Source organism: Mustela lutreola, chromosome 16 (assembly GCF_030435805.1).
Source record: "Mustela lutreola isolate mMusLut2 chromosome 16, mMusLut2.pri, whole genome shotgun sequence".
Classification (NCBI taxonomy): domain Eukaryota; kingdom Metazoa; phylum Chordata; class Mammalia; order Carnivora; family Mustelidae; genus Mustela; species Mustela lutreola.
The window spans coordinates 44,601,744-44,628,120 of NC_081305.1; the positions used below are offsets into that span (position 1 = coordinate 44,601,744).

Genomic DNA, 26,377 nt, shown 5'->3' on the forward strand with positions numbered 1-26,377 from the left:
TCTGGAGCTCTGGTCAAGGGGGTTGGAAACTCCTCCCTGAAAAGGGATATTGAAGCCCCACAGGTGAGGGAGCAGGAGGGGTAAGAAAGGAGTGAGGAGAAGAGGGCTCTGGGCTCAGGGGCATCCTCTCTCAGACATCTCCTGCACGTGGCTGAGGCCGGAGGGTGCTGTCTGCTGTGGCATTGCTGCCAAGAGTAGAAGCAATCTAAGTATCCAGCCGCGCTGAGTATTCAGGACCCACTGGCTGAGTAAATCCCAGGTCATCGTGTGATGGGATAGTACTGGATTGTTTAAAGGAAGTAAATTGAATTTGTATCGAGAGGGCCTGGTAAGTAATACTGTTAGTTGGGGGACCCGAGGGGGAAGCAGGATAGCTTTTTATTTCTGTTTTAAATAATATTTGCATAGAAATACCTGCCTAGGATACTTCTCAAAGAACATATAAGAAACTGGAAGCTGTGGTGGGTTCTGGGAGGTGAAACTGGGAGACGGGGAGGCCCTTTTTGTCCCAATTTCACCAGCTTTGTCTTGTGTCAAAAGCATCACTAGCAGCTTGGTAAAAATGCAGATTCCCAGGTCCCCAGGCCAAGGAGGACTCCAATTCCTGTGGTGAGACCCAGTGTCTGCATTCCTCTGCTGTAGTTTGGGTGCTGCTGGTTCTCAGACCAATAAGGAAAGATTTGTTCCGGAGCCCCCAGCAAGGTGTGGTTGGACTTCAGAAGGTGGAAGGGAGACTAGGCCTCTGAGCATGTGGGAACAGCAGGCAGACTGGCCACAGAATCAGCTGGAGAAGGTGGCAGTGCCAAGTCCCCTTTGTTAAGCACCTGGCGGGCACCAGACTTTATCCTAGTGCCCTAGAACACCTGCAGCCACCACTATCTTACAGATGAGGAAACAGCTTCTGGAAAGAAATCCTTCACCCAGGGCCATGCAGGCTGGGGTCTGAATTGGCCATCTGGCCCAGAAGCCCTGGCTCCCCACCACCCGATGCTGCCTTCAAAATGCCTGGATAATACTTCCCTCTTGGAGATCATGCGCAAGGGCTCCTGGCCAAAGGCCATGTTGTCAGTAACTGGGAGAGAAGTCTGGCACCCAAGAAATCTCACTGGCTCCCAAACCAGTCTTCAGTGGCCCATGTGGATAGTGATTAAAGTTGTGGCCTGGGGCGCCTGGGTGGCTCAGTGGGTTAAGCCGCTGCCTTCGGCTCAGGTCATGATCTCAGGGTCCTGGGATCGAGTCCCGCATCGGGCTCTCTGCTCAGCGGGGAGCCTGCTTCCTCCTCTCTCTCTCTGCCTGCCTCTCTGCCTACTTGTGATCTCCCTCTGTCAAATAAATAAATAAAATCTTTAAAAAAAAAAAAAAAAAAAAAAAAAAAAAAAGTTGTGGCCTTTGGAGTCAACTTACTGTATTTAAGTCCCGTTTCCCCCTCTTACTGGCTGTGTGACCTTGGACAGGTTACTTAGGTTCTCTGTGTCTCGGTTTACTTCTCTCGGAAGTGCTGTTGTCAGCGGTCGGGATTCTGGCTCCCAACAACAGAACCAGCTCAAGCTTGGTGAAGCAAAAGACAGACTTCCCTGGCTTCTGTTCCTGACAGACAAGGAGACAGAGCGAGATTTAGACTGGGCCCGATGCAGGGACCTGGATGCCCTCACTGGGAATCTTTATCACCTATCTCCTTTTCCTAGCTTGCTCTCATTTCGTGGGACAAAGGTGACCCACCCTTCTTCCCAGTTTCAGCATAGGACTCCCCAGCACAGCAGCTCCAGTGAACTCCACATCTTCCCCCATTAGTTCCAGGAACAGTTCCAGAGTTGATGCCATCTCCACTTGGCCGCACATGGGGCATGTGACAGTCCTGTGCTGATCCTTGTGCGCAGGGGAGGGGGAGGAGAGGTTTCTGATCAGCCAGGCCTGGGTGACATTCTCACACCTGGAGCCAAAAGTGGAGTCTGCCCCCCAGAACACACAGACCTGTTCCCAGATGTAGGAGCTGAGCCAGCCAGAGTCGCAGGGCTATGATGGTCCCCTCATCCACTTACGTCTGGGTTCTGCTGGACATTTGTACTGTTGTCATTCCTCCTGTGGTACCTGGTGAGGCGTTGGCACCTACCAACCCAGAAAGATTGCCAGAAGGAGCTCTGACCCTAATGGTGCAGAGGAGCACAACATGTTGGGCCCAGAAGCCCCAGCACCTCCTCGAGTCGCCTTCTGGAGACTCCTCAGCAGCCATGTCCTGAGCCCCCAGCCACCAAATCCACTGCAACTTTTGCCAGTCCTAAAAGTTCCCTGGGCTCCAGAGGACCCAGGAGAGCCACAGAGGCTCAGCTCACTGAGGGCATGAGTGCTTCCAGGCTGAGGGCCCCCAGCTCTGCTCTGACATCTGCTAGGACATGGATTTTGGGAGCCTGGGGCACGCCCCCTGGGCTCAGAGCCCTCTCCTGTGCTGCACTGCACGAGGGGTGGAGAATTCAGGGCCGTGGATGGCCCAGCCTCAAGCCAGCAACACCACGGCCTGTGTGCCAGCCTGGTCTGGGGGGAGTCACAGGCCCTTCTGCATCTATTTCAAGGTTCCAGATTTTGTGGCTTTTTTTTTTTTTTTTTTTAAACCACCCTGCAAAGTAGGTCACCTGCTCCTCTTCCAGCCGCCTTTGAGCTTCTTTGGAACAAGGCAGATACTATCCTTTGATTCTGAGGGCATCTGCCTTTCTGGCCCCCGGTACCGCCGCAGGGGGGCTGGGTGGAGGGGGAGGCTGAGCCATTCCATGGAGGACACTGGTCCACTTGAGGCCTGGGTCAGGGAGAAGGGAGAGGAAGGAAGACAAAGGGAGAGCAAGGAGCAAAAAGGAAGTGAGGGAGAGAGGGCCAAGCGGTCAGAGCCTCTAGGGTGGGCCCTGTCCTGGCTGACTTCCTGAGCTGCGAAGTTTCAGACCAGTTTAAAGGGTACCTACTTGGCCTTTAAAATAGGCCCTCATGGTTCAGATTTAGGCAGGAAACCCAGCCCAGAGTGACCAGGCAGCAGTCTCTCCTGGGCAGCAGGCATGTGTGCTGGGGAGCCAAGGCCCTTCTGAGTAACGAAGTTTTTCTTCCCAGGGGGTGGCTGGAGACCTATGACATGAATACCTCGGAGCCCAAGACAGAGCCGGAGAGCTTGCCCCCCGGAGGCCGGCCCCCCTACCGCAGCAACGCTCCTTGGCAGTGGAGCGGGCCGGCCTCCCACAACTCGCTCCCAGCCTCCAAGTGGGCCAGCCCCAGCGCTCCTGGCCACGCCCAGTCCCTGAGCCGGCCCCCGAAGCAGACCCCCATGGTCCCCTTCCGGGAGCCCCAGCCCCTGCACAGCAAGAGGTAAGGACTGATGAGGGGGCCACCCCGTGTCCTCCCGTCTGCATCCCGCTTTTGTCCTATTCTCCCTCCTCCCTCTTTTGTCCAGTCTCTTTCTCCTCCCCTCCTCCTCCTTATGCTTCCCTCCCTCCCTTCTTTCTGTTGTTTCCTTTCTTTTTTTTTAAATTATGTCAGTCGCCATACAGTACATCATTAGTTTTTGATATATTGTTCCGTGGTTCATTGTTTGCGAATAACCCCCAGTGCTCCATGCAATCCATGCCCTCCTTAATGCCCAATCACCGGGCTTACCTATCCCCTACCTCGCTCCCTTCCAAAACCCTCAGTTTGTTTCCTGTGAAGTTTTCCTTTTGGGCCTCTTCTGTGAGGCCCCAGTGCTGGGGAGCTCGGTGTCTGAGGCGGGAAAGCCACCATACTACGTGTGATGGAAACTATGTATTGCTTGAAAGCTCAAGGGCCGGATAAGCACCAACCCCAGGGTAGTGATCACTTCCGGGGGAAGGCAGGGAAAGGGGAAAGCCCACAGGCAGGCGTGTAGGGGTGCTGCCATTCTAGTTCATGGGTTAGGGGGTAGCTTTGGGAGTTTGTTTTATTAGGATGGTGCATACCTTACAGACAAATCATCCTGTAGGTGGTATATATTTTAAAGTAAAGAAAAATTGCTAAATGAAGGAATGAAGGAATCCCAACTTGTAGAGGTGCCTTCTTGCTTCCATGGCCCCTGTCGGGCCTCTGTCAGGGCCCCAGAAGCTGAGGGGCAGGCACAGCCGTAATGGGAGAGGGAGGGCCAGGACTGTCCCTGCTCCCGGGCCCCACCCTTTGCTCGCCACAGCTCTCCCTGCATCCTGATGGGTGCATGGCCGATGAAGCAGATGGGATGTGGTTGGGCCAAGTCTGTCTTCCATCCTCTGAGGCTACTGGTATCCTTAACTCATCCTTCCCTCTGCCCTCCCTTCTTTTTCTGTTGCAGGCCTGTCAGCTTCCCAGAAACCCCTTACACAGCATCACCAGCAGGGGCCGACAAAGCCCCTCCCTATCGGCAGCCTTCTGGGAGCTTCTCCACCCCCGGCTCGGCCACCTACACGAGATACAAGCCATCCCCAGAAAGGTCAGAGTCTCTTCGCTCTTAACAAATTAAGGAATCTCTGAGAGCTGGGGATCCTTCTTCCCCAGGAAATCCACACACCCTGCAAGTTTATTTGCCATTTGATGGGGTTTCTGGATCCCTGAAGGTCATCAGAGGACCTCCAGGAGGATTGGCTATTTTTTTTGTTGAGATTTAGGGCCAAGCTGCCCTGGGCACGACTCACCGCCGGCTTTTCTCATAGCAGGATTTCTGCTGGCATGCTCTTGACCTGTATCACTTGCTTAAGCAAGACCATTTGCCTTCTGGCATGGCCACTCAGAGATCTCTCCATCTCCTAGTCCATGGCTCCGTAGTGCCGTGTGCCCTTGGTCCTCCAGGATCCTTGTCTCTGTCGGGGCAGCCCCACCTTCCTCCTCCCCGCTACTGCAAACCATTCATTTGGCCTCCTGAGCAGCTAGCTCTGCCCCCCACCCCCTCCTCTACCCCCCAGTGCCCCACCCTGGCCACCTCCCTGAGCCCCCAGCCTCCGTGCCACCTCCTATGGCCCACTCTCCACTCAGCAGCCAGGAGGATCTTTCTATATGTGGCCATGTCTGTCTCCTGCTTCAGACCCTCCCACGTGTCCCACAGCCCTCAGGACACAGCCTCAGCACCTCCGTGAGGCCTGCCTCTCCAGCCTCACTGGTCGCTTTCACTTCCCCGGGGAGGCTGTCTGAATTTCAGAGCCCGCCTCCATGTTCTCCCTCTGCCTACAGTTTCTTCACACTCTTCACCCCACACTCCCCCGTCCTGCCAGCTTGAGCACTGATGCTCCTCCTCTGGGAAGCCTTCCCCGAACCTCCCCCGGCATAGATGAAGGGCCACCACTGTGTCCCTCAGTTCCCTGTGTGTTTGTGGACAGTGGCCTTGAGCACTCTCCATGCCGTCAGCCAGGTCAAGAGTGTGTGTGCTCGTGTGTGTGCACTCATCTTCAAGCTCTGGGACCTTCCCAGTGCATCTTTGTGTGACCCTCATGCAGCACAGAGGCTGACCCTGGTAGGTCCTTGGTATCTATTTGATGAAAGGATGGGTGAGTGCAGGAGTTGGGCTAAATAAAACCCCCTGCTGTTAGAGCAGGGATCCGTTCACTGATCTCCAGTGTGCCTCAGGATCACCCCAAAGGGGACCTGGAAACAAGCATTTGCTGGGACCTTCCCCCCACCTCAAGGCTCCAGCTTGGTAGGTCTGGAGTGTAGAACGTGCAAGGCTGACGCTGCTGGTCCAAGGAACACATGGCAAGAGCCACTGAGCTAAACCATTGTCAGATCTCAGCCTCCACTGTCAAATCGGGGAAAACAGACTTCCTCTTCCAGCTCCTGGCCACCACCATTCAGCCTTCATTCAGCAGGGAGTCTCAGGCACTGTTTGAGGTACTCACTCGCTGGGGGCTCCTGTGGGCAGTGCCACTGGCTGCAGTGAAGGGAGCGCCCCGGAAATCGTGCGCACCCCAACGAGAGCACTGGTAGACTAAGTCCCTAGAAGAGGGAGCCCAGCCCAGCCCCAGAGGTCTGTCTAGCCTGGCTGCCTGGAGGAGGCAGTGTTTGAACAGGGCTTTGAGAGGTCCCCAGGAGTTTGCCACAGAAAGGAGGGAGAAAGACCTTCTGGACAGAGCAGAGGCCACAGGCAGGAGTAAGCGGAATGGTGTGGAATGCAGGAGGAATGGAGAGGAGTTTGGTGTGTGGAGGCCCCTGGGTGGCAGCAGCGGCCGAGACTGGAAATGGCAGCCAGTACCCAGTGATTAGCCAAGAACAGAGGTGGTAGGATTGATGTTACTGATAAATCCAGGGGGCATTTATTTTTTTCAAAGTCTTGGTGTCCCTTCCCTTTATTATTAATTTTTAAATTTTCTGAAATAATTGTAGGTTCACAGGAAGTTGCAAAGAAACGTGCCGGGAGCTCCACGAATCCCTCACCCAGCCTCCCCCATGCAAATAGCAAAGCAAGACATTGACATTGGTACAGTCCATAGAGCTTATTCAGAATTCACCAGTTGCACGTGGACACGTGTGTGTGGTGAGTGTGTGTGGCTCTGTGTGGTTTTGTCACATGTGTGCTGCTGTGTACCCACCACCACAATTTGTACACTGTACCCTCCCCGCAGAGCTCCGTTCCCGCTACCCCTTTAGAGCCACACCATTCTCATTCTCTCCCCCATATTTAATCTCTGGCAACCCTTAATCTGCTCTGCATCTCTAACTCTTGCTATTTTATAACTGTTATATAAAAGGAATCACACAGTATACATCCTTTGGAGATTCTTTTTCACCCAGCATAATTTCCTCGAGGTTCATTCAAACCCTTGTGTGTATCAGCAGTCAGTTCCTTACTGCTGAACTGGATTCCATGGTCTGGAACTAGCCCAGTACGGATAACCAACCATTCACCCTTTAGAGGATATTTGAGTGGTTTCTGGGCTTGGGCACATTACAAACATGCACCTTCTGAACATGCGTGAAAATAAATTTTGCTTTCCCTGGAACAAATGCCCAAGAATACAATTGCCTGCCAAGATACGGAAACAGCCTAAACTTTCATTGACCGATGAATGGCTAAAGAAGATGTGATATATATACAAGCCATGGAATGTTATCCAGCCATAAAGAAAGGAAGTCCTTCCTATGGATGAATCTGGAGGTTATTACACTTAAGTGAAAGATATCAAACAGAATAGGACAAATACTGGAATGGTGTCCCTTATACAGAGAATCCCAAAAAAAGTTGTTGAACTCATAGAAAAGACAGAGTAGTGTGGTGGTTGGCTGTGGTGGGGGAAGTAGGGAGATTTGGGCCAGAGGGGACAAAGTTGCGGTTACGAGATGAATAAGTTCAGAAGATCTAACGTACGTATAGGCGTGGTGCCTCAAATTAATAATTCTTCACCAGGCATTTGAAAACTGCCAAGAGTAATCTTCAGCATTGTCCCCCAAGACTAGATGACTCTGTTCCAGGAGAGATGGGCTCATTAACCTGATTGTGGTTATTGCTTTGCACTGTGTATGTCCATGTATCACTGGTTTTCACTAGTTATTCTATTAGCCATGTAAGGAGGTCTCGTCGTGTTAATTTGCATTTCTCTAAAGGCTGATGGTGTCCAGCATCTTTCCATGTGCTTATGTGCCAACTGTGTATCTCTCTTTTTTTTTTTTTTTAAAGATATTATTTATTTATTTGACAGATAAAGATCACACGCAGGCAGAGAGGCAGGCAGAGAGAGAGAGGGGGGAAGCAGGCTCCCTGCTGAGCAGAGAGCCCGATACAGGGCTCGATCCCAGGACCCTGAGATCATGACCTTAGCCGAAGGCAGAGACTTAACTCACTGAGCCACCCAGATGCCCCACCTGTGTATCTCTTTAGGAAGTGTCCATGCATGTCTTTTGCCCATTTTCTAACTGGATTCAACAGTTTTCAGCTTTGGAGAGTTCTTTGTATATACTAGACACAAGTCCTTTGTCAGCTGTGTGACTTGCAAATATTTTCTCCCCGTCTTTAACATGTTCTTTCATCTCCTCAGTAGGGTCTATAGCAGAACAAAGGGTGTCCACTTTGATGAAGTCTAAGTTACATTGCTTTCCTCTGAGGGTCCACGTTTTTGGTGTGAAGTCTAAGAACCCTTTGCCTAGACTGGGGTCCTGAAGATTTTCCTTTTTTCCCCTAGAAGTTTTATTAATTTTTTTTTTTTAAGTAGGTTCTACACCCAGCATGGGGCTTGAACTCACAACCCTGAGATAAAAGAGTCAGATGCTCCAGCCAGGTGTCCTTCTGTGTTTTATCATTTTGTATTCTGCATTGAAGTCCATGATCCATTTTGAGTTCATTTTTACATAATGTGACAGGTTTAGGTTGATGTTACTTGTTGGCCTACTGACGTCCAGTTTGCTCCAGCACTGTTTCTGGGAAAGGCTCTCCCTCTTCCATCACATCGCTCTTGCTGCTTAAAGCAATAGATCACTGAAAGGGGAACTCAGTTGGACATGTTTGTGTGGGTCTGTTTCTGGCTCCCCGGTCTATTCTGCTGAGCTGTATACGTGATCTTGGTGCTCCCAAGCACTCCACAGGTGGGGATTTAATTATCCCACATGACAGAGTGGGGTAGCAGGCTCCATGAATCCCCTTGGTCAGGGTCGCTCTTCCAAGAAGTGGCCAAGTCGGGATGGGAACCCAGGCCCATGCCAATCTGGAGAGCAGACATTGACCTGAGCGAGACTTGTCCTAACAGAGGACTCTGAGCTTATTCTCCAAATCAGGGTGACATACACAGTCCCTCCTGGGGTCCCAGCCCCACGGTGACACTTCATCTCTGTCAACATCAGGGTCCCGAGTTTGGCAAAAGGGTGCTAGCATGGTGCATCCCCTCCAACCTCAGAAGTGTCATTCACAGCCAGTCACCAGCCTGTGGCAGGAGGCCCAGGAGCCAGCCAGAGCTGTGCCAGTGGCCTTTAGTCTTAGGTCCTTTCCCCTTTCCCCTCCACATGCGCATGGCCGCCCGATGCCATCCTGGATCCTGTGGGAGCCCAGCCAGACATTCCCACCCAAACCTGGACACCCCCAGCTTGGGACTCCTCTGTCTCCTACTGTCTCCGGCGGGCCTGCTACTTGCCAAATTCATCAAGCTTGTAGGGTTGTGGGGGCCCGTATGCACAAAATCTGTCCCAGGGCCCATCTTAGATTCTGTGGGAAACAGGGTGGTAAGATGGCCTGCCCTCTGTCAGCCCCATGAGCGTGGGCCAGTGTCTTCATCTCTCTGCACCTCGGGTTTGCTCCCATGTAAAATGTGTGTCCCCAAGCAGCACTGAGAATGTTCACGGAGGAAGACCCTGTAGAGTACTCAGAACTGGGTCTGGCACACAGTAAGTGCCAGGCCCAGTTAACGCTGATGACCATTACTGCCCCTCGAGCGCCTGTCCTGGTGGCTGGGGGACAGAGGCTGGCAGATGACATCCCTGTCCTTGGGAGTTGGCCACCCTTGTTCGCAAAGTGAGCAAAGCACCGAACTTTGTATGGAGCATTAGGACAGAATAACACGCCCAGCGCAGCAAGCCTGCCCGGCTGGACTGGACCTCAGATGTTTGCTCACGGGACCAGCTGGCTGGCCTTCTTTTTTTTTTTCTTTCCCTTTTTTTCCTGCCAGCTCTATAGAGTTGTACATTGGTGAGGGGGCATTTGACTGCAGGACAGAAAAGCTAACTCGAGAAGGCATGAGGCATCAAGGGAATGGGTCATCACATAGTAGGTCCACAGGTGGAATGGCTGTAGGGCTGGTGTATTCTTTAGGGAAGACCTCAGGGACCTGGTTCCACTAGTGACTCATGTTGGCTCTTGGTGCCCCAGGCAAAATCAGTGCCCTGCAGAAAAGGAGGGAAGAGCTTCTTTTGGTATCTAAGAAGAAGGGAGCTGGGTCTTTTTGCCTCCCCTGAACCATCCCCTTGCAGGTCACATTGGACCTGCACGACTATCTTCAACTGTCAGGATGTACTCAAGTTGCATGATTGAGGGGTGGCCACCACAAGGAACCCTGGGCTTCCTCAGCAGAGACCAGGAAGGTTAATGGTTTTTGGTGTGGCGGCCCATCATGGCTATATCATCCATCCACCCTCTCCCCGGTCATCTGGGAATTCACCCGTGCATTGTCCCATCAGTCCCCATGGGAGCCTGGCAGAGCAGGCTGGACCCCTCCCCTCCAGAGAGGCTCTTGCCCATGTCACATCTGTCTTTGGTACTCTGTTCTTGGGCCACAGAGGAAAGTACCATGCTCAAACCAGTAACGTGGTAGCCCAAGGAGGCTGAGCCAAAGGCATTCTCTGCCTGCCTGCCCGGGTCGGTAAGCACAGCAGCTTTTCCCAGATAGTGCCAGAAACGTCAATGAGTTTCTCACTGAAACCCAAACCCTTTCTATCTGATGTGGTGTCATCTTCCAAGAAGATAGAAGACATTAACATTTCTCAGATGAACTTGAGGGCAGCTCTGGTCTTTTCCTCTGGAGGTTTTGCCCAGAACCATGCATGCTGAGATAAAGAACGGGTCCAGATTTCCAGGCTCTTGTCCATGCCTTGACTGTGATCGAAATGGCTCCGAATGGGGACATATCTGCACCCCCCAAAGAATGGGCAGCATAAGCCAGTCAGTTTCCCTTAGGCTCACAAGGTTTTGTTTGAGAATTATGCAATTGCACAAAATACAGATTGTCTTCATGCAGGACAGTAGCTGAGCGGTAGAGCCTGGTGAAACCCTTCCAGGTACAGGCGGTCTGTCGTTAGGATTAGGTGTAGCTGCCTACAAGAGGAAACAATGACTCTGACAGGACATGCTGGCAGAGACCTGGGCTCCCTCACCCGAGCTCTGCCATTCTTGGCCTGTTGCTGCCCGTTCTTACAGTGGCTGCTGGAGCTTCAGCCTTGAGGAGGAGATGAGGCAGAGGCACCCACAGCACACTTGCAGATATTTCCTGAAAGTCACACATGACGCTTTCATCTCCACGGCAAGAATTGCAGGAGAGCCTGAAAATGCTGTCTGTTAACCAGTTACATTGCGGCCCCGGATACGGCCGGGGTTCTGTTACGGAGGCAGAAGCGGGGTCTAGACACTGGGGGAGCCTCCACTCAGGCCTTGTGCCGGCTGACCCCAGCGGCCACGGCCGTTTTCCTTTGGCACGCAGGTTTTGATCCAGACATCTCGAGAAAATGGAATAAACACATCGACCCTTGAATTCCCTGCCGTGGCAACTGGGGCTGCATTATCTACCAGCAGTTGGGCGACTGATAAGTCAGTATTGTGCACAGCTGTTCATTTTCTTGTTTTGGCCCTGTCTTGTCTTCCTTGCCTGGAGGACTTAGAGGTCAGGGTTTGGGCAGAAACAAGTTTTTCCTCCCCCCATCCCCACCCACCACGTCCCCAACCCTCACCCCCCTGCAGCCCGGGAGACAAAGCCTAGGGGTTCAGAGTTAGTCTTTGTGGAAACAGCCCCGCCTTGAGGCTGGCAGGACAACCCTGGAGTTGCAAGTATAGACAAAAGGAACCGAATGAGAAATCACAAAGCCAGCTCTATTAATGGGAGACTTGTTAAGTCTTCCGAGGTCCAAGGCCTGTGTCAGTAGGGCACTTCTGACTGGGATCCGGCCAGCTCCAATACCGTACAAGCGTATTCTCTCCCAGAAAAGGAGTCTCAGAAGTAGGTCAGGCTCCAGGAAGGGTGGCTCTAGCATTTCGGCCACAGTATCAAGGCCCCTTTCCCCCCCACCTCTTGTCTTCCGCTCTCAGCGGTGGCCACCTCCTCAGGCTGGCGGCAGGAGGGCAGCAGCAGCTCATGGTGTTCTGTCTGGCCCCAGCGACACCTGGGGGAAGAAGAGCAGCTGTCCTTCCTCATCCTCTCTCTGAGGACCCGGGAAACTTCCTGGAAGCCCTCCCAGCACCCAAAAACATCAGTGGCTTAGATCAGCCAAGGTGTGTCTTGCACCCACACTGGAGGCGACTCCACTTCTGGTTGGCAGGGGACCCCTTGGGACCCTGGCTGGCCAGGGCAGCCACTACCTCCAAGTCACTTCCTCACAGCTCCCAACAAGACCAGGTGTAGCCCCGACCCAGCCTGTCGCAAGGGGCTGGAAGTGCGGCCCCACTGTGTGCTTGCCAGGGGGAGGGCCAGGTGTATTTTCTGAGAGTCATTGTGGCTCTTTTATGCTCTCACGTCAGATTAGCCAAAATTGAGTCCTTTGCCTGTCTCTGAACCAACCCCAGGCAGGGAGAAGGGTTCCGGTCATGATATCTCTGATCTGAGGCCGAATGGACGTTGGACGCGCCCTTAGGATTCACTCCAGGGTGTGGAACTGCAGGGAGAGCCTTCTGCCTTCTGCCAGTTTCTACCCTAGATCTCAGCCCTCCCTGCCGGTGAACAGAGCCAGCCTCCAGGAGAATCCATGTTCAGGAGATAACTTCGGTATTTCATCCATCCTATAATCCTGTGAAGTAGAAGATGTCATTATCCCATTGTTCAGGTGGGGAAACTGCAGCTCAGGCTAACAAGCACTTGCCTAACCAAGGTCACGTAGCTAGGAACGGATGAAGCTGGGGTTCGAGCCCCACTCTGCCTCATTCTGGAGCCCAAGTGTAAGCTGCTCTACCACAGCTCCTTCCTCCAACAGAGGGACAGGCACAGAGTCCCGGCCCACTGGCCAGTTGTCACAGCTGTGTCTGTGTCAGCCTCCAGCTTAGGGTCGGTCTTCTGAGGAAAGGTCTACCGAGTCTGCCTCTCAACAGTTGAGGGAGACTGCAGCTCAGGGCTGGGAAGGGACTGTCCCCGGCTGAGAAAGGGGCCAGGCCTCCTGTGCCTACAGATGCTTTGGTCCCAAGACAGGCCTGCGAGGCGGGTTTGCTAACAATAGCTCACCCCGACTCACAGCCAAGAAACAAACCCCCTGAGGAAGCTGTGGGTAGGGCCTCCGCCCTGGTGGCTTCGGCCCCTGCTTCCCCAGTGGACTCTGCATCGCCTGCGCTCCCTGGCACGCTTCCCAGGCGAGACTCACTCCTGACCCTCCACTAATAGCACGTTTCCAGGATTACTCATCTAGCCTCCCCTCCACGCGGAGCCTCCAGTGTGTTTAAAACCCCCCAGCGAGCAAGTCTCTGGCTCAGGTGGTTTTTGTCACGCCAGCCCTTCACCCTGTGCTTGCCTCTCACTCCCCTGCAGGTATGCGGCTGCCCCACACCCACTGCTGTCTTTTGACCCCCACTTCAGCCACGATGGGATGTCCAGCGGCGACTCCTCCTCAGGCGGCCTGACCAGCCAGGAGAGCACCATGGAGCGTCAGAAGCCAGGTAGGGCCTCCCCAGGCCGGCTGCGCCTGCCCGCCTGGCCCAGCAGGACCGCTTCCCATCCGCCAGGGGACACCCCTCCTCCTGTCGGCAATGGATAGAACACAAGAGGAAGCTGCTGGAGCCACACATGAGATTAGGGAGGTCACCTGAGAAAGCAGCAGGGACCCGGGAGCCCGATCCTCCTCCATCCAGACAGGGCATCGGCCTATGGCGTTAGCTCGGGAGCCCGCATGCAGATGTGTGGTGCGGGGGTGGCGACCTCCCAGGGAAACAGCTGAAAACGGACTAAAAGCAGAGCTGCCAGGGGAGCAGAACCAACTGTGTTCTGAGGATTTTCCTTACATAAAGCTTCTTATGCTCGCTTCCCACTGTCGTGGCTGTACGGCCAATACCAAGACCAGAGCCCGGGTCCTCAGTGTGCAACAGGGATAACACATCCCAGAGTGAATGCCCCACGCCCCACCCCCCAGGCAAGAGGCCCACCTCAGCCAGCTCCCGAAGCCCCTTGGGCCCCTCCCAGTCAGCACCCCCAGAGGCTACCCTGCCCGGCTTCTCACAGCCAAACTTAGTTCTGCCTCATTCTGCATTTTACATATACGAAGCCAACCCCCGCTGGCTAGACGCATCATGTGTGCGTGTCTGGCCTCTGTCACTCAGGGTTGCGTTCTCGAGCGTCAGCCTCATGCTTGTGTGGAACAGTGCGGTTTCCGAGGCGTATCCCATTATATGAACAACCCACAGTTTATTAGTCCGTGCTGGCGTTGATGGACATTTGGGTCGTTTCCAGCTGGGGACGGCTTAGAATTGTGCTGTCAGGAATGTTCTTGAATCACACTTCAGTGGTGTGTCTGCCTGGGAGCGGAATGGCTGGGTCACATGCTGAACGTTCCAAGAAGCTGCCACACCTTTTCCCAGAGTGACAAACCATGTCATGCTCCCACCAGAGACAGGAGCGCCTGAGTTGCCCCATGTCCTCACCCACGTTTTCACTTCGGCCATTCTAGAAGTGAGCGCCTAGTGGCATCGCCTTGTGGTTTTAACGTGTGCTTTTCTGGTGCTCGATGAGACCTAGCATTTTCTCGGTCTGTTTATGCTGCTCTGTGTGATGATTAATCGTGAGCATATACACTTAGATGAAGATTCAATGTCATTCCATACAACAAACTTGTAGACCCTCCGAAGCCTGAGAACTACTAGATGAGTGGGTGGGTTCAAAAGAAAGGAAATCAGTGAGGCGTCCCAAGAGCATTGACATTAGACGGGGAGGCATGGAGCTGTCCTCTTAGACGTTCACGAATTTCCAGGCAGCCCAGGAGGATGATCACGTCAGCATGTCACCAGCTCCCTCAGGGCAGGGAAGTGTTTGCATGTCCCAGGATTAGTGGCCTGGGAATTCCTTGGAACCCCAACCCCTGTGGTTCCCTTCAACCAGGGAAAATTGTTGAACTTCGGGTCACCCTCCCAACCTCGCTCTCCCTTCTGCTTTAGGGCCTGCAGACTTGGCTTGCTTCCCTCGGTAAGGCCCTGCCCGCCACTGCCACTACCCACGATTCTGTGCTCTCTGCTGCAGCACACACGGGTCTGCATCTCTTTCTCCCCACCCCTTCTAGAAAAAGAAGAGCGTTCCATGGTGGTCTCCTGACACCAAAGTGTAAAACGGGGAGGACATTTTTCCAGGGTTCACCCAAATGGGGTGTCACGGAAACTCCCCATTGTCCTTCCCTTCTCTTTCCTTTCCTAGAGCTTGGTTCCCCGTTCACTTCCTTGGGATTGTTACGAGTTAACTTAATAGCAGCCCTCCTCCTCCCCACACAGGAATCAGGGCAGTCTGTGTTTAGAAATCGTCATGAAGCCTAGAAACTGCTCAAGGCGTAGAGACAAGGCAGTTCAGGCTGGGGAGCACCAGCCACCATGACAGACCTGGGGAATCACCCAGATCAGAGGACGGTAATCATAGGCACAGCAGTATGATTCTGCATATGTGTTAGATGCCTGGTGCTATACTCAGTACTCCCTGTCTCCTCTTTTTTTTTTTTTTTTTAAGATTTTTATTTATTTATTTGACAGAGATCACAAGTAGGCAGAGAGAGGCGGGGAAGCAGGCTCCCCACCAAGCAGAGAGCCTGATGCGGGGCTCAATCCCAGGACCCTGAGATCATCACCTGAGCCAAAGGCAGAGGCTTAACTCGCTGAGCCACCAAGGTTCCCCTCCCCGTGCCCTCTTAACAAGGGGGAATCATTCTAGCAGGAGAGCCAAGAGGTCACCAGGGGCTGGTCCAGAGACCCAGTGAAGGGTTCAGTTACCAGGGTCTGTGAAGGGCAGAGTGGAGGCCCCTGGAATAGCCCAGAAGGGAAGGAATCTAGCCCTTTATCCCTCTGTTAATTTGACATGTCGCTAATCATAAACTCCAGACTGGGCACCAGGGACACGCAGTGGGAGCCAGAGAGGCACGTTCCCTTCCTTCTTGGAGCCAACAGGCTGGTGGAGAGACGGACAACAAACAGGCACACAGTGATAAATGAGCACCAGGAATGCTAACAAGTGGAAACTATAATACAGTGCTGAGAGAGAGATGGTCAGGGTTTGGGGGAATCTCTGAGAAAATCATATTTCAAGTAAGGCTAGAAGAATGCAGAGGAGTCCACTGGGAGGAGAAGATTCAGGGGAAAGAGAATAGTCAGGGTATACCGAGGTAGCCGTGAGTGTAGGAGGAACAGTAACAAGGCCTGTGGCTGGAGAGGTGACAGTGGCTGAAGTCAGGGAAGTGACAGGGCCAGAGCCTGTGGGGAGGTCTCTGTCCTTTGCTCAAAGTGGGACAGGGGCTTGGTCCTTCCAAGCAGCGGAGGGATGGGATCTGACTTGGATGTTCACAGGGGCCTTCTGGCTACAGATGCTTGTAGGGTAGGGGTGGGGGTGAGGGAGATGGGCAGGTTCTAAAGGTAAAGTTGACAGAATTTCCTGATCTTCTACATGCATATGGGAGGCAGGAGTCAGGGGTGATACCGGGGAGCCACGTGGACTGAGCAGGAAAGACAGTGAGTATTGTAGATTTGAGGGGAGATAAGGAGTTGGCTTTGGCCACGTTCAGCAGGAGGCATTGGGAGGCAGCTGTATAGACAAGTCTGAGGTCAGGAGTAGTTTGGGCCAGTCCTCTCTCAGGAGTAGTCTGGGAGAATGGGAGTCACCAGTGTAACAGGTGGGAGTTGAAGCTGGATGCAGCTACTGCAGGCTCGGCTGTAGAAAACGTGGTCTCTGGCATGATCCGGCCACCTCCCAGGAAACCAGTACCTCCCGAGCCTGTGGGATGCTCCACAGAGGAAAACCGCCTCTGGAGGTGGCAAAGGTGGATGAAATGGGCAGTCTCCCCACCACCACGCGGACAGGACACCATTGGCTGTGCCAACCAGGCTGTTGTCTGAGGTGGTCCTGAGCACCCCACCCCACGTACCCAGAGCAGGAATCTTCTGCTCTGGAGGCAGCAGAATGCGGTCGTGAGCTCAGGCTCCAACAGGCCCTGTGGGAAGTTCAGAGTCAGCAAACGTGACCTCAGTGGTGATCTCATCTGTCCCGGCTTCAGGTCCCTCCTCTACAGTGGACACCCTGTCTCTCCGTCTTGCATGATTTGGGGGCCCCATGAGATCACCCCTGCCCAGCCCTCTAAGCACAGACCCCAGCCCATCATTAAGAGAATGATGATTCCTGTTTTGGAAGCATGTACTCTCCATCATTGCCAGTGTTGTCCTTGTTGGGGAAACACAGAGAGGGGGCAGAGGTGGATAGCACAAGTCTGAGGCCCTTTCTGCATGACCTTGAACTAGGTATGTAACCTCTCTGAGTCTTGACATTCTTCATCTTTTAGAAGTGATGTAATATCTACCCAGCAGTATTGCTGGGAGGACTTAGTAAGGGAATGTGTGCAAAGCAGTTGTGGTAATACCTAGCACAGGTCATGTGCATATAGTCATCTTTATTGCCATTATTTTCAATATAGCAGTAATCAAAAGTGTGGGCTGTGGGGTCAGACCATCAAGGCTCCAGTCCTCTGTCCTCTGTCCGTGCATTTGTGTTTGGTAGATACTAACCAGTCCTCCCCTGGAGCTGTACACTATTTTTTTTTTTTTAAGATCAGTTGCTGAGTTGAGGCATAATGACTACCTGGAAAAATAGACTCATTTACACCCACACCAGCTATCCCGATATTAAACCTATTTTACCTTGGAACCACCAGCTCCATTTGTGGAGTTCTGTCCCAACACAGTCCCACACTTGCTCAAGGGCCACCCTAACAGTGTTGTAAGGAAGAATTAAAAACCACCTAAATGTCCATCAGTAGGAAACTAGTTTAAAAAGCGGCGTCCAGGGATGCCTGGGTGGTTCATTGGGTTAAAGCCTCTGCCTTTGGCTCAGGTCATGGTCTCAGGCTCCTGGGGTGGAGCTCTGAGTTAGGCTCTCTGCTCAGCAGGGAGCCTGCTCCCTCCTCCCCCGCCTGCCTCTCTGCCTACTTGTGATCTCTGTCTATCAAATAAATAAATAAAATCTTTAAAAAAAAAAAAAAGTGGCATCCAGGAATGCCTGGGTGGCTCAGTCAGTTAAGCCACTGCCTTCGGCTCGAGTGATCCCAGGGTGATGCCCTCATGATCCCAGGGTCCTGGAATTGAGTCTCGCATCAGGCTCCATGCTCGTTGGGGAGCATGCCTCTATGTGCCACTCTGCCCGCTTGCGCTCTCTCTCTGTCTTTCTCTCTCTGACAAATAAATGAAGTCTTTAAAAAATTTTTTTTAAAAAGTGGCATCCATTCACATGATGGAATGCTGTACAGCCGTTAGAAACAATGTAACTTTGGGGCGCCTGGGTGGCTCAGTGGTTTGGGCCACTGCCTTCGACTCGGGTCATGATCTCGGGGTCCTGGGATCGAGTCCCGCATCAGGCTCTCTGCTCAGCGGGGAGCCTGCTTCCCTCTCTCTCTCTCTGCCTGACTCTGCCTACTTGTGATTTCTGTCTGTCAAATAAATAAATAAAATCTTTTAAAAAAATAATGTAACTTTATGTCCGGTTATGTGAACATAATATTATGAAGCTGTAAGGTGAAAAGCAAGTGTAAGTATAGTGTAAAGGGAGAAGTCACATTGTGGGACCAGGCTTAGTGTAATTCCCTTTTTGTTTAATAAAATAAGTTATGCCCATTTAACCAGCAAAGGATTGCCACCTTGTGTACATAAAGAACACCACTTGCCGATAGGATAAAAGAGGTCAATCCCATGGATAAAGAGGAAAGGGAAATGAACAGGTAATTTACAAAGTAGAAAATTCAAATGGCCAGTAAGAATGAAAATGTGCTCAACCTTCTCTGGCAGTGACGATGGAGGATGGTCCTCAGGCTTCAACAAATTAACCATGTGAAGCTCTAGGGTAGTATCTGGCACATACTAAGTGCTTAGTAAGTATTTCATTACTGTTATACCCCAGGACATAAGTTGGGGCCCTGATCCTGTGGGAGCTGAGCAGACAAGCTGGCAGAGGGGGTGGGACCATGTTTAGGGCCAAATTCCTCAGGTAAACTCAGGCCAGGGCTTGAGTCACCTCTAACCACTGATGTTTCTCTTGTCTTCCTGCAGAGCCTCTGTGGCATGTGCCCGCCCAGGCCCGGCTCTCCGCCATGGCTGGAAGCAGCGGGAGCAAGCAGGCCTCCAGGCAGAACACAGCAGGCAAAGATTCCCCCAACAGGCATTCCAAAGTGAGTCTGGGCCCCACCTGCCTAATCCCGGGGAGCCAGGGCCTCAGGAGCCGACTGCCTGGTCTCCCTGACTGCCTGGGCTGGGTGGTGTCACGGGGTGTGGGCCTCTGAACACCACATGTGAGCACCTCCTCCATCTTCACCTCCTCCGCTCCAGCAGAGGTCTGGAACCAGCCAGTGAGCCTCTTTCCACGCAGCGATTCTGGAACCTGGGCTCGCTGTCCTTCAGGGCTTCAGAGCCCTCTGCCAGGACCCTGCCTCTTGCTGGCAGGTTGGGTGGGAAGAAGAGAGGATCAGGTAGCAGTCTCTATAGCCCAGACCTGGAAATGGTATAAATCTTTTCTGCTTCTATTGCATTCGCCATTGCATATGAAAACTCCATCACGTGGCCACGCCACAGTGCAGGGGAGACTGGGAGTCGTGGTCCTGTGTGCCCGGGCAGAGGAGGTGGTTCTGGTGAGCCCTCGGCAGTCTCTCTGCATCCCTTCATTCTGCGGGAGTTTGGTGGGCACTTACCGCGTGCCGGGCCCTGGGACCATGGTGTTGGAGGGCACAGGTGAGCACCTGTGCTCACAAAGCTGATTTCCCAGTGGGAGCAGCGAGCAGGAAGCAGATGAACACATACGTTCTGTGACACCAGGAGCTGGTCTTCTCTGTGAGAGAGAAACAGAGCTCAGTTCAGGGGAAATAGAGCATCAGGCACTGCTGCTGTAGGGTGAGGTGGTCACTGAGGGCCTCTGGGGAGGTGATGAAGCCCTGTGTGAAGTAGGGGGCAATCCACAAACACACCCAAAGGAAGAGCGTTCCCAGGCAGAAGGAGCAGTGGGTGCCAAGGCCTGAGGTGGTGGTAGGCCTGACCCACACAGAGAACAGTCAGGAGGCCTGTTGGGAACAGAGGGATCAGGCAAGAGGGTGCAGATGAGGTTAGAGGCCAGAACGTGGGGTCAGATGGCGCAGGGTCTCGGGGAGGACTCTGGCTTTTCCTGTGAGTGAAGTGAAGCCACAGGAAGGTTCTAAGCAGGGAAGGGATATGAAACGGGACAGGTGTTCACAGCCTCCCTCTGGCTGTTATGTAGGGAACAGACTGAGGGCCGGAGGACAGCAGGGAGGCTGTTGCTGTGGTGCAGTGGGAGATGGTGGTGGGTGGGCCTGGGGTGGAGCCAAGGAGGATCAGAGGTGGCAGGTCCTGGGTCCCCTTTGAAGATGCAGGCCACAGGATTTACTGTGGGGCTGGACATGGGTGTGAGAGCAGAAGCAGGGTCCAGGGTGACTCCAGGGCTCCTGCTTGGGGTAGCTAACAGGATGGAGATGCCTTAATGAAGCAGGGAAAAGATGGATCCGGGAGGGAAGGCCAGGAGCACAGCTGTGTGGGTTGAGCCTATGTTATGGGTGGCACCTTGCACACGTAATGTTGCGGTGCTTCTGAACAGGCCCACGAGGCAGGTTATCAATGGCCTGATTTTACAGATGTGGAAACTGAGGCATGGGAGAGCTCTGTCACTCACCCAAGGTACCATGGCCAAGAAGTGTGGGAGCCAGAGCTTAGGGGTGGGGAGGACACTGGGAGGGGAGGTCCATGCCCCGGCTGTGGAGTCTGGGATGACACACTGTCTCGCCTTCCAGGGAGAGCCTCCATACTCCAGTCACTCCAGCAGCAACACCCTCTCCAGCAATGCATCCAGCAGCCACAGCGATGACCGCTGGTTGGACCCCCTGGACCCCCTGGAGCCAGAGCAAGACCCCCTCTCCAAGGGGGCCTCCAGCGACAGCGGCATTGACACCACCCTCTACACCTCTAGCCCCAGCTGCATGTCCCTGGCCAAGGTTCCTCGGCAGGCCAAGCCACACAAGCCTCCAGGAACCATGGGCCTCTGTGGGGGCGGACGGGAGGCCGCCGGGCGGTCCCACCATGCAGACAGACGGCGGGAGGTCTCACCAGCTCCTGTGGTTGCTGGCCAGACCAAGGGCTACCGCCCGAAGTTATACTCCTCAGGCTCCAGCACCCCAACAGGCCTGGCGGGGGGGAGCCGCGACCCGCCCAGGCAGCCTAGGTAAGGCACTGCTCCCTACCCTGGTCCTTCAGGGAGTCCTGATCACCATCCGCTCTCCCCACAGTCCTGACAGTGGGGTTCCCCCCCCTACACACAGGGTCATAAGTGGATTGCTTACACACTGGTTTGCTTCCAAAGTTGGGAGGCTTGTGGACCCCCCACTACAGCCCATCATTCAGCCCTCACGTACCCTGGGTGGAGGGAAAGAAGCTCCTGGCTGTCTGCTTCATCTGTCTCTCGTTCATTCTGACCCTCGGTCTCTGTCTGCTTAAGACTAGTGGTTTTATGCTTTCTGAGGGTAATTGTACATGTTCGGGGGGCTTTTGGTTGGAGGTAACAGGACATCTGACCTACAGTGGCTTAAACAAATTGAGGTTTTACAGGCCCCTGATGGGAAATCCAGAGGGCAGAGCCAGGTTGGTACTGCAGCTCAGGGAGGGCCTCAAGGCCTGGACCCTGGGTCTTCGCATTTCACTATTCTTACCCTGCTAGCTGCAGCTTCCTTGTCTGTGGTTTCCGTGGTGCCCATGGGGTGCATGGAGGATCACTTCTTGTGGCTCCCTTTCTCTGGAGAAAGCGAGAGCTTTCCCACAGGCCTTTGAGCAGGTGGTCATGAGGAAGTCTGAGAGATGACAGTTTAGCCTTCCAGCCCCTGGAGGGCTGTCGAGCACAGACTGCAAGACCCCAGTCGGGAGTTTCTTTCTTTCTTTTAAGATTTTATTTATTTATTTGATAGAGACACAACGAGAGAGGGAGCACAAGCAGTGGGAGTGGGAGAGGGAAAAGCAGGCTTCCCGTCAAGCAGGGAACCCGATGCGGGGCTCGATCCCAGGACCCTGGGATCATGACCCGAGCCAAAGCCAGACGCTAAACAACTGAACCACCCAGGCATCTCCAGTCCAGAGTTTCTGATTCAGTAGGTCAGAGTGGGGCCTGAGAATACGAATTTTGTTAAGTCCCTGGTAGATGGTGATGCTGCTGGTCCAGGGACTGCACTCTGAGAACTACTGGTGGCGAGGCAGGCAGGGGCATAAGTGAGAAGGAGCTGGCATTCAGCGGTCAGTCTGGGGCCTAGACTGCATACACCTTGAGCATCGGGTGAAAGCCGCATACCATCTCCCACGAGAATGCGCAGAGGTGGGAAAACAGTTCTGCCCTCACGGGGCTCGGGGCTTATGTGGTTCTGACACATGTGTCCCCTCTAGGTCTGCAGCCCCAGGCAGCGATTCCTGTGCTGCCGTCCCCAGTGCAGACCCCGGAGGCCCCAGCCTTCCTTTCTTTCCCCGCCACACCTAAGCAGGAGCCAGCCCAGGACCCCCATACAGGGGGCGGTGGGGGGGGGTCCTCTCCTTTGATTCTCTCCTTTGCCGGCCCTCAGACATACGGCCTTTGTCCACGCAGAACTCCTGCACCCAGGCAGTGGCCTTAGGCCTTGACCACAACCTACAGTGGATTTCGTCTGTGTCTCTGCAGAAATAGCTGTGTTTGTGAAAAGGCAAAGCAAATATGCCCCAAACAATGCTTAGCTTTTGTGTGAAGCGCTCTGAGGTAATCACATCAGTTGAGAATGGGAGTACATCTTGACACCTCCTTAAATTATCTCATGACTTAGTGGTGGTTCTGACAGATTTGGAAACTACCATGTTTGAAGGAGCCCATATTGTGGGTGCCCCCCAACCCTGGTGCCCGACCTCCCTGAGTCAGGAGCCCAGAAGGGTGAAGGCAGAGAGGTCTCGAGTCCCAGTGAGCTTAGCCTTTGGCTCAGTCCACCTCCCCTAACAGGTGGTTCTCAGTCATCTGAACTCTCGGACTTTTGACCAGCTCTTTCGTCCATTAATTTTTCCATTTGTTTCACTCACAGATCTTTCTTAGGGATCTTTTAGGTCACAGGTGCTGGGGTGGAAGCTGATACCAAGATACTGTATCTCAGACAGATACTGAGCAAAAGCAGATGCGTCCCCCAACCCCTGTCCTTGTCCGTCTCCTTTGAGGGAGACAGACAACAATCAGGCCATCACTGAGGCAAATGTCAGAGTGCACCCATCCAGAAGGCCTCTGCACCAGGAGAGTTCTGAGTGCCACGGGGGTCCCAGCCCTCAGCTCCCATAGTCCTGTGCTGGGCCTGGGACCAGCTTAGTAAATCTGAGCAACGGGAGGGTTTTGAAATCTGTGCTATGAAGGCAGCAGGCTGGGGAGGAGACTGTGGCTGAAGCCAGGGGGTGGGTGTAAAATTACCCTGTGTCTGCCAGAAGGATTTGCTGAACCCAGAAATGAAGGGAATAAAATGGGAGAGGAGCCCACTACAAAAGAGGGCCCTGCGGTTGGGAGCTTTAATTTGCATACAGACAATTGATGCTAATTGCAAATCATTCTTATCTACTCATTAAGCTGCTTCCCGAAGTTTTCTCCTAGGCAACCAGGCTCTAGAGTGGAACAGCATTTCCCAAAATGGGGTGCTCGAGGTGATTTGGGTGGTACAGGAGGAAAATGTGTTTTTTTAAATGGATATATGTTTGCTTTAATGAGTATTAGGAAAGTGTTCCCCGCCCATCCCCTGATACCATCTTGGACAAGTTTAAGGAAAATTAAATGAGTTGATTCAAGATACATCTGCCAGTAGACGAGAGAACGGACCTCCACCAGGGTTCAAGCCCTCCCTTTGCCTTGCCTTGGCTATGCGGCCTTGAGCAAATGACTGAACTCCTCTGGGCCTCAGTTTCCTCATCTGTAAAATGGGGGATAAATCACATAATCTGCCTCCTAGGGATATGGTAAAGATTGAATGAGCTCATGTTTATGGGATCCTCAGGACAGTATGGGGCAGCAGACCTTGAACCTCCTGTCATTGAACTCACAGGGGATTGTTCTAAAATGAATTAAAATCAGAATATTTCTCTAGAGTTGTGCTTATTACTGGCAGTGCTGGGGACATCACAGTGACTTGAGGGCTCAAAGTCCAACAGGGGAGACAAACCCATCCCAAGACAGTGACAGCGGGGAGTGGTCAGTGCCCTGGTGGGGGAAGCACCTGGAATGTGGGAGCCCAAAGGGGGGCCAGACCCCATTGTGGAAAGGGCTCTCCTAGAATAGGGAGGACTAGTGAGGGTAGAGTGTCCCAGACAGAGAACATGTGCAAGTCCCACGTGGGTCCTGCTCTGCTGGCCCGCCCACAACCTCACCATCTCGTCAGGGAGCCAAGTTCCCTGATGGTCACTGGACACCTGCGCCCTAGAGGCCCACACGCGCCTCCGCCTGCCATGGCCGCACTGCCCCTGGTCCCAGGCCACCCACCAGCCTTGTGTTCTTGCCATCATTAGTCTTCTTCCTTGGGCTAAGCCATGGGGACAGCCTGGTGCACAGCCGCGGCTCCTCGAGGGCAGGCAAGCCAGCTCCACAGCTGCCCCTGGCTCCACTTGACCAGTCCTTCGTAGCGGAGCACACACACACACACACACACACACCCGTGTGTGTTTGCACAGCGAGGGCCCATTGTGTGCCCGGCCGCCTGCTGGGAGCTGCAGGCACGCAGGGCCCCTGCTGTGCTGACACTGACCAGGTACCAGGGAGACAGCAGGCAAAGAATGATGGAAGTAATGACTGGATTGTGCTAGAGAAAGGCCTAGGGAGAAAAGACCCACTGGGATCTGAGGGTGGATGTGGGGCAGGGCTGGAGGGAATGTCTGATCTTGTCTGAGGGGCAAAGGCGGTTTCCGTGAGGAGGGGTCATTTCTGCCAAAGGTAAAAGCAACAGAGGGAGGAGGGCACAGTTGAGTGGTCTCCAAGGGGCTGGTGATACATTCTTGACCCAGGATCCAGTTATATGGTGTCGGCTTAGTGACTATTCCTTCAGTTGTATGTGTATGTTTTGTACACTTTGCTATATGTGAGCTATTATGCAGTTTTATAAAAAGAGAGAGAGAAAGGGGCTCCTGGGTGGCTCAGTTAAGCATTTGACTCTTGATTTCAGCTCGGGTCATGATTTCAGAGTGGTGAGATGGAGCTCTGCATCAGGGTCTGCTCAGAGGGGAGTTGGCTTGAGGTCCTCTCTCTCTCCCTCTCCCCCTCATCCCTCTCTAAAATAAACAAAATCTTTTAAAAAGAGAGAAAGACAAAGTTGAGGTGTGGAGAGGGTGTTCCTATGAAAGGTAGCATGTGCAAAGGCTCTGAGGTGGAAAGGAGGGTGGATACCGTCAGGTCACTGAACCACAGGCTCCTTGGCTCAAGGGTAGAAACTCAGGGGGCAGCTGATGGGTTTTGGGGGAGGTCAGCAGAGGCCAGACCATGCAAGGTCCTGTCATCCACATTACAGAGTTTGAATTCCATCATCAGAGCTACGGGCAGCAAAGAAAGTTCTCAGCAGCAAGAGCAGTAGAAGCAGATTTATGATTTGAAAGATGGTGCTAGAGATGGGTCTGGAGACAGCCACAGGGACGGGGCTGATGCTGAGATATGAGGTAAAAGGAAGGGGCCCAGACCAGGGGACAGAGTAGCTGTGACCATGTCAACAAGTGGTTTGGCTGGGACATAAGGAGGGAGGAAGACACAGGTCCAGGACGCTGCCAGCGAGCTGAGAGTGGGGAGGCTGCTGCAGACAAGGAGTGGTGAGGTTCTTAAGGAGAGGAGAGTGGGGCAGGTCCCCACCCCTGAGAGAAAGGTTATTCTTACCACTAAAGCACCCACTGTGTGCCAGGGACTCTTCCAAACATGGTGACATGGCAGGGAACAAAGTCAAGGGTTTCTCTTGTGGAGCTGACATTCTCTGGCTAGAGAGCAAGACAGACTGACAGCTGAGGAACCACGTGATCTCCCTGAGCTGGGTGCTGATAAGGTCTGGGGAGAAAAAACCAACAGGATGGAGAGCTGGGAAGTCCTCTCGGAGGAGTTGGTGTTTTCCAGGAAGTAAGGGATCGACCCAGGCAGAGGAAGCAGCAAATACCAGGACCCTGAAGGGGAATTCATTTGCGGTGCCTAAGAAATGGTCAGATGGCTAGAGAGGGAGGAGCAGGAAGTCAGTTTTGCAGAGCAGGCCAGAGCTGGGTTCTGGCAGGCTTACGGACCACGGTCAGCTGCTGGGATTTGGTTGTGAAGGACGTGGGAGCCATGGGAGGCGTGTGAATGCATAATCTGACTTCGGTTTGAAAAAGATTATTCTGGACAGTTTGAAGGGTAGAAGGAATTGAGTTTGCCCACAAACTCCGAGGACTGCCAGGAGAGGGATGGGCCGTGCCATGCCCGAGCAGGGAAACAGCCAGCCCTGCCCTCCCCGAGTTCCAGCCCTGCTTCAGGAGCTGCAGGAGCCTGTAGCAGCTTGTGCCTGCCAT

At 53.5% G+C, this 26,377-nt stretch overlaps 1 protein-coding gene across 4 annotated transcripts in view; it reads left to right on the top strand.

Moving 5' to 3' along the window:
- SIPA1L3 (signal induced proliferation associated 1 like 3) overlaps window positions 1–26,377 on the top strand; it is a 234,423-nt gene that overhangs the window by 172,310 nt on the left and 35,736 nt on the right. For all 4 annotated transcript variants that reach the window (XM_059152840.1, XM_059152843.1, XM_059152844.1 and 1 more), the window contains 5 exons: window positions 3,091–3,342; window positions 4,310–4,447; window positions 13,143–13,270; window positions 18,887–19,005; window positions 20,629–21,056. In XM_059152840.1, the coding sequence (XP_059008823.1) occupies window positions 3,091–3,342; window positions 4,310–4,447; window positions 13,143–13,270; window positions 18,887–19,005; window positions 20,629–21,056 (1,065 nt within the window). The remainder of the gene's footprint in view (window positions 1–3,090; window positions 3,343–4,309; window positions 4,448–13,142; window positions 13,271–18,886; window positions 19,006–20,628; window positions 21,057–26,377) is intronic.